This window comes from Ovis aries, chromosome 5 (assembly GCF_016772045.2).
Source record: "Ovis aries strain OAR_USU_Benz2616 breed Rambouillet chromosome 5, ARS-UI_Ramb_v3.0, whole genome shotgun sequence".
Taxonomy (NCBI): Eukaryota; Metazoa; Chordata; class Mammalia; order Artiodactyla; family Bovidae; genus Ovis; species Ovis aries.
Genome location: NC_056058.1, coordinates 4,787,668 through 4,794,552, shown reverse-complemented (window position 1 = coordinate 4,794,552; position 6,885 = coordinate 4,787,668). Strand labels below are relative to the sequence as shown.

At 51.7% G+C, this 6,885-nt stretch overlaps 1 protein-coding gene across 1 annotated transcript; it reads left to right on the top strand.

Moving 5' to 3' along the window:
* Nucleotides 1–3,700: 3,700 nt before the first annotated feature.
* Nucleotides 3,701–6,854, top strand: MPV17L2 (MPV17 mitochondrial inner membrane protein like 2). The gene is made up of 5 exons (XM_004008422.6): nucleotides 3,701–3,913; nucleotides 4,555–4,725; nucleotides 5,715–5,791; nucleotides 5,942–6,070; nucleotides 6,361–6,854. The coding sequence occupies exons 1-5, from the start codon at nucleotides 3,727–3,729 to the stop codon at nucleotides 6,451–6,453; spliced, it is 657 nt and encodes a 218-aa protein (XP_004008471.3). The 5' UTR covers nucleotides 3,701–3,726; the 3' UTR covers nucleotides 6,454–6,854.
* The last annotated feature ends 31 nt before the right edge of the window (nucleotides 6,855–6,885 follow it).

The following is a 6,885-nucleotide window of genomic DNA, read 5'->3' as shown; positions in this document are numbered from 1 at the left end:
CCCTTGTCCGCATGGCTCAGAAATTCAGAATATCGGATAGCTGTGACATTTCTTGCCCTACAGCAGGAAATATTTCACAGATGTGCAAAAGCATATGAATTTTATCCACCAGGTCAAAAGTGAGCAAATGCTATTTGCCCCAAGAGTTCTTCTCCCATGTACTCATGTGCATACGTCGGAGAAGGCAATGGCACCCCACTCCAGTCCTCTTGCCTGGAAAACCCCATGGACGGAGGAGCCTGGTGGGCTGTAGTCCAGGGGATCGCTAATAGCTGGACATGACTGAGCAACTTCATTTTCACTTTTCACTTTCATGCATTGGAGAAGGAAATGGCAACCCATTCCAGTGTTCTTGCCTGGAGAATCTCAGGGACAGGGGAGCCTGGTGGGCTGCCGTCTATGGGGTCGCACAGAGTCAGACACGACTGAAGCGACTCAGCAGCAGCAGACATGTGCATATGTGGATGTGCGCGTGTGCGCTCACACACACACACACACACACACACACGTTTCCACCCTCTCTGAAATGGTGAGTTTAAATCTAGATCATAAAACAAAAAAAAAAAATTAAAAAATTAAAAAATCTAGATCATCATTGAAACCCTCATTGTGTTGGTATTCATGGCAGTGGTGAAGGTTACCTCGGCAACGTGTCCATTGCTTTTTTGATGTTTATTACACACGTGTACATGTTTATACATGGAAGCGTCTGACTCTTTGCAAACTCATGGACTGTAGCCCACCAGGCTCTTCGGTCCATGGCATTCTCCAGGCAAGAATACAGGAGTTGGGAAGTCACTCCCTTCTTCAGAGGAAATTCCTGACCCAGGGATTGAATCCAGGTCACCTACATTGCAGGTGGATTCTTTACTGTCTGAGCCAGCAGGAAAGCCCTGGTGGCTTTTTTGTACTATAAATTCTCTGTTTTGAGTTTTGTAACTTTGTAGTATTTGAGATGGGCTTCCCTTGTGGCTCAGCTGAGAAAGAATCTGCCTGCAATGCAGGAGACCTGGGTTTGATCCCTGGGTTGGGAAGATCCCCTGGAGAAGGGAAAGGCTACCCACTTCGGTATTCTGGCCTAGAGTCACAAAGAGTCAGACACCACTGAGCGAGTTTCATAAGTCACTAGCATTTGAGATAACGTTATGTTTGTATTTTGTTGTGTAAAGTAATTGTGTTGAATAAACCTAGGATTAGAGTTGGCGGCAGGGTGGGGAAATGAGCAGACAACAGTAAAAGGTCCTCTCCTGTATACTTGGCTCATGGTTTCCCAAGGGCCTCTATAGGACCAAGGCCTAACTCTAAACCTCTTCTTTCCTTTTTACTGTCCCTTTGTGGTTGCCAGCTACAACCATTCACCTCAGACTGGGACTTGAACCCATGTGCCAGGACTTGAACTCAGCCAAAATCCTGCTTGAGACTTAAACCCAAGGGGCTGGGACACAGACCCAGCCAAAACCCGCGGTGCCTGGTTTCAGGACCTAATGAAGCTCAGGTTCTTGACGTCTCATTGCAGAAAGAAGTCAGTAAGAGACAAAGTGATAAGTAAGAAGTGGATTTATCCAGAGAGAAACACTCCACAGACAGACTGTAGGTCATCTCAGAAGGCAAGAGTAAGAAACACAGTCCACAGACAAAGAGTGTGGGCTGTGGCAGACAGTGAGTGCAGCCTCAAATGCACTGTGGTCAGCTTTTATGGGTTGGGTAATTTCATGGACTAATACACAGAAGGATTATTCCAACTCTTTTGGGGAAGCGAGCAGAAATTTCTAGGAATTGGGCCACTGCCCAGGTTTTGATCTTTGGTTTGCCTTGGAATGTCACGGTGTCTGTGGCTGTGTCACTTAGCCTGGTGATGTGTTATAGCGAGCATATACTGAGGCTCAAGGTCTATAGAAGCTGTCTTGTCCACCATCTTGAACCCATTTGGTTCTAATTAGTTTATGTTGTATCCTTGGGCTATGTCATTCTTTCAAAGATTGTGCTATGCCTCCTTCCCTCCTGTTTCAAAGGCATCAAAATCGTATTTAGAGAAAGGAAAACAGAAATGAGAAAAACAGAGAAATAGCAAAATTCTTTTACTCATTTGGAGTTGCCAGGGCTTCAGCTACCATGAACTGTACTTTCCCATGGAAAAAGTTTATCTGACTCTGTTTTGTGAATCATAACTTGACTCTTATCCCTCTTTAAGCCATTTTGAAGCTTTTCCACCAAAATGCAGTAAAATCTGGAGCCTGGAATACGAGAATGAGGTACTTGACTGCAATAGGAAGTGTCTGAAGGATCATTTTTCCCAAAAAGTTAAAATCACACTTCTCATACAGATATAAAAATGAGCATGGGTTAAAAACTACTGTTTATTCATTATTAATAAAGGGAACTTGTCAGGCGTTGAAACCATTTCAAAGAAGTTCCAAACAAGAGGCAGAAGAGGAAGTGTAAAATGAATGTGCAAATAAAGGCAAAAAAAAAATGAGGTGAGTGTCTCTTTACTTGGCAGAATTCATTTGCATGTTTATAAATAAGAATTACTTTTTGGTGTTCTCAGTTATAACCACGGGGTTGATCAAATATCTCCCGTAGAATCAAAATCAGAAAACTGAAGAGTGTCCTCTAACAAAGAGAAAAAAAATTTTTTTTGTAAAGAGTAAAACAGTTTAGTTTTTTTTTAGACCATACAATCTTTGTTGCAACTCCTCATTGTAGTTGACAGTAGACAATAAACAAATGGGCATGGCTGTGTTCCAATACATCTGTATTTATGGATTCGAAAATCGCAATTTCATACAATTTTCACACGTCTCAGAACAGTACCTGGATTTTTTTCATCGACCAATCAAAAAAAGTTAAGAAAATTCTTAGCTCTTGAACCTCACCAAAACAGGTGGCGACAGAATTCGGCCCACAGGCTCCAGACACCCTGCTCTGGTAAGTAATGCATAGATTTCCACTGAAACTCAGATTTTCCCCTACAGGAACATAGGAGGTAATATGGTGATATAATTATCACTGCAGCAACACAAAGTTGCTGTCAAATTTCTTAAAGCACGTCATGTGCCCAGAACAGTGCGTAGCGTCTTAAGTATTGTCATTATTGTGGAACTTAGGTCAGACGCCCAGCAGTAGTCAGGACCAAGGTCAACGTCCTGACAGGAATCCCGGCAGCCTGCGCGCGCAGCAGAACTGGAGCCCCGCCTCCACGCCCCCGAATCTCTGCGGGATTGGATTTCCGCCCTGGTGGCCCTCACTTTTCAGGAATTGAAGGAGAATCTGGAAATCTGGAGGGCAATTTACACGGGAGAATTCGGTAACTGCCGTAGATTGGCCATCTCAATCAGGGAGGCAGGACAACAGTCTGTGATTTTTCCAGCCTAAAGTCAGTGATTGGTCAGTGAAGTGGCTGGGCGGTCAAATAAGAGCGTGACGACGGTTACCCATAGGCCAGAGCAGAAAGGGGCGGGAAAACAAGGGTGGAACGTCAGTAATTGGCGTGCGTGACGTGACGCGAAGTCTTGTGTGATTGGTCCGTAAGGCGTGGAAGGAGGTGTGAGGGTTCGAAGCAGTCGGCGATTGACTGGAGCGATTTGGGGCGGGCATATAAATCACGAAGGCAGCGTTCGATTGGGTACCACCGCGCGGGGCGGGTAACCGGGACTCGGCGGCGACTTGGGATTGGCCGGCATGGGCGGGGCGGCCCGGTGTGCCGGTTCCTGTGTCCGGCGGACGATGCCGTCCGGCGGCTGGCGCTGGCTGCGCGGCCTTTGGGCTGCCGGTCAGCCCCTGTTCCAAGGCCGTGCGTTGCTCGTCACCAATACCCTGGGATGCGGCGTTCTCATGGCGGCTGGGGATGGGGCGCGCCAGACCTGGGAGATTCGCGCCCGGCCCGGCCAGAAGTTCGACCCGCGGCGCTCAGGTAAGGGGACCAGTGCTGCTGGCTTTTCACCCCAGATCTTTGCCCCCAACTTCAGATCCGGAGACCTGTGAACCGGACCTGAGCTCCGTGACTATGTCCCGTGACCTCAGTTCCTGGCAAGACCCTTGACCTCAGCGTGCACCCTAGACACCCCCTCCCCGTTCTCCGCGTCCCTTCCCCCTCGAGTCTTCATCTCATCTCCAGTACGTAGGGTTTCTGTCCGCTGCCATCCTGACGGTCAGGTCCTCGCCCACCCCCTGATCTGCTACCCTCTCTCTTGCACTGACAGACTCACCACTGAGCACGATATGCTGCACCCGGGGTAGTCAAAGGCACAGCGTCTGGCTGCCAGCCAGCTTGGGTCGCACCCTGGTCCCACGCTTCCCTATCAGCTGTGCCTCTGTTTCCTCCTTCTGAAAGCGGGGCGATGGTGGTACCCTTTGATAGGGTAGTGAGGGAATGAGGGAAAATGCAAAAGCACCTCTTGGAATGGTACCTGGCAGTGGGGCTAATAATGGAAGAATATTCGGTTCAGCCCTGGAGGGTGTCAGGCTTACCCAGGTCTTAGCCAGGGAGGGAGTGGATTAGCGGGGAAGGTTGCTGGCCTAACGTGAACCCCTTAACTCTTGGACTGTCCACAGTGAGCATGTTTGCAGTCGGCTGCAGCATGGGCCCCTTCCTGCACTATTGGTATCTCTGGCTGGACCGCCTGTTCCCTGCATCCGGCTTCCCTGGACTCCCAAACGTCCTCAAGAAGGTCCTCATTGACCAACTGGTGGCCTCTCCTATGCTTGGCGTCTGGTACTTCTTGGGTAAGGAGTCCTGTGAACTTGGGCTTGGTCCCTCGTGGATCGAGGGGTCGGGGTCGGGGGCGGGGGTAGAGCCAGTTTTGTGTCCAGAATGTGGAGATGTGTTATCGATGCTTCTCCTGTGTGGGTGGCCCAGGACTGGAGGCTGGGGTACAGTGGTGACGGGACAGACCCAGTGGCGTCAGGTGTGAATGGCAGAATCACAGAGAGTGGTGCTACGCGAGGAAGGATGAAGACAGTGTCTGAGATGATGGGTGGGAGAGCCTCTCCAAGGAGAAGACGCTGAGATGAGACATGAAGAAGGAGCCAGCGGGCCGGGAGGGAGGTGGGGGGTGGGGGCGGAGGGGAGGACAACTGGTGCAAAGGCCCTGAGGCTGGAGGAAAGGGAGGTGAGACTGAGGTTGACAGGGCACGATCATCCTAACCCTTGGCTCTGGAGAGCTGTTCATTCCCTGCCGCCCAGGGTCAGTTTCATTTCATTATCTGTAGAGGTAAAGGAAGGGACAGGACTGGTAATAAAACTGCCTCAGCAAGGGTGTCACCACCCCACAGGGTACGAGTTTATACAGGACAGGCCTCTCACTTCTTGTTTACCCATCTCAGCCACCCTGGTGTGCTCCACTTCCCACCGAAAGGCCTTTAAATATCCCAGTGCCTCTGGGTGGGACACTGTTCCGCTGCCTGGGGTGTTGATTAGTCGCTCAGTTGTGTCCGACTCTTTGTGACCCTGTGGACTGTAGCCTGCCAGGCTCCTCCCCATGGGATTTTTCAAGCAAGAATACTGGAGTGGGTTTCCATTTCCTCCTCCAGGGGATCTTCCTGACCCAGGGATCAAACCCGAGTCTCCTGTGTCTCCTACACTGCAGGTGGATTCTTCACCTGCTGAGCCATCGGGGAAGCTCTGTTCCTCAGGGGTCCTACCCTACCTGCTTTACCACCGTGCTCCATACTCCCCAGCCCCTGACACTCTCATTTCTTGGTTTCCTTCCTAGGCCTTGGCTGCCTGGAGGGCCATACCCTGGACGAGAGCTGTCAGGAGCTGCGGGACAAGTTCTGGGAATTCTACAAGGTGGGCATGCCTGCCCAGGCCCCGCCTATCCCTTCGCCTCCACCCGCTTTCATCTTGCTTCCGACCCTCCTTTCAGGCCTCACCCAAGTCCCTCCTGGCTCCGCCCCTCACTACATTCCGCCCCTCACTACATTCCGCCCCTCCCCATAGGCTGACTGGTGCGTGTGGCCTGCTGCGCAGCTGGTGAATTTCCTCTTCGTGCCCCCCCAGTTCCGAGTCACCTACATCAACGGCCTGACGCTAGGGTGGGACACCTACCTCTCCTACCTGAAATACCGGGTGAGCGCAGTGGGCGGACCAAGCACCCAGAGGACTCCTGGGGGAGGGGGGCACATGTGTGAGCCCCAAATGGCAGTACAACTACCCTTCAGGATGAGGGCTGCCTCTGCCAGTGACAGCCTGCCTGCACCCCGTGGTGGGTGGGCAGGTTGCTGATCACCAACGAGGTGAGGACCAAGCCCGCATTTGTCCAGCGAGGCTGACCCCAGTGCCAAGGGGTTGGAAGAGGGTTCAGTGGGGTGCCTAGTGGGGTGAACAGTACATGTAACCAGATGCTCTTGTGCGGTCAGATCCCAGGCCCCCTGACACCCCCAGGCTGTGTGGCCCTGGGCACCATGCAGACTGAACCCCCAGATGCCAGACAGCAAGGCAAGACTGACTGAGCCGCCGTGACAGACCAGCCACCTGGGCAGGAAGGGGAACCGACTCCTAGGCCAAGTCCTAGCCACACCCTGACTCCTGGGCATCTGCTTGGGCTGCCCCTGCCAAGCCCACTGCCAGGCCTCAGTTTCTGCCTCTGGAACACAACCATGAAGATGGACAGTTGTACCTCAGCCTTCTGGGGCAGCTTCAAGTGACTCGTGATGGGCCATCCTCAGCTCTGGGGTCTCAGCCAGCCAGCTGGCACCAAGCCCTCAACACTACTGTAGGCTGGGCGCTGCAGGGCCAAGGAGGGGGATATCACCCATCCCCTTGGAGCCAGGCCCCAGAATTTGGAGCCTCCAGTCTCATCCTCTAGTCACGGACTGTGGAAGTACCATTAAATTCTCGTTGTAATTGAAAATCTTGTGGATGAATAGAGCCAGCATCATCAG

What these genes read in the sequence shown, in the direction of transcription:
- MPV17L2 (XM_004008422.6), top strand. Translation starts at nt 3,727, where the DNA reads ATGCCGTCCGGCGGCTGGCGCTGGCTGCGCGGCCTTTGGGCTGCCGGT. An exon ending in TGGCGTCTGGTACTTCTTGG is followed by an intron (nt 4,726 to 5,714) that starts GTAAGGAGTCCT and finishes TTTCCTTCCTAG; the next exon opens with GCCTTGGCTGCCTGGAGGGC. An exon ending in TCTCCTACCTGAAATACCGG is followed by an intron (nt 6,071 to 6,360) that starts GTGAGCGCAGTG and finishes TTGTGCGGTCAG; the next exon opens with ATCCCAGGCCCCCTGACACC.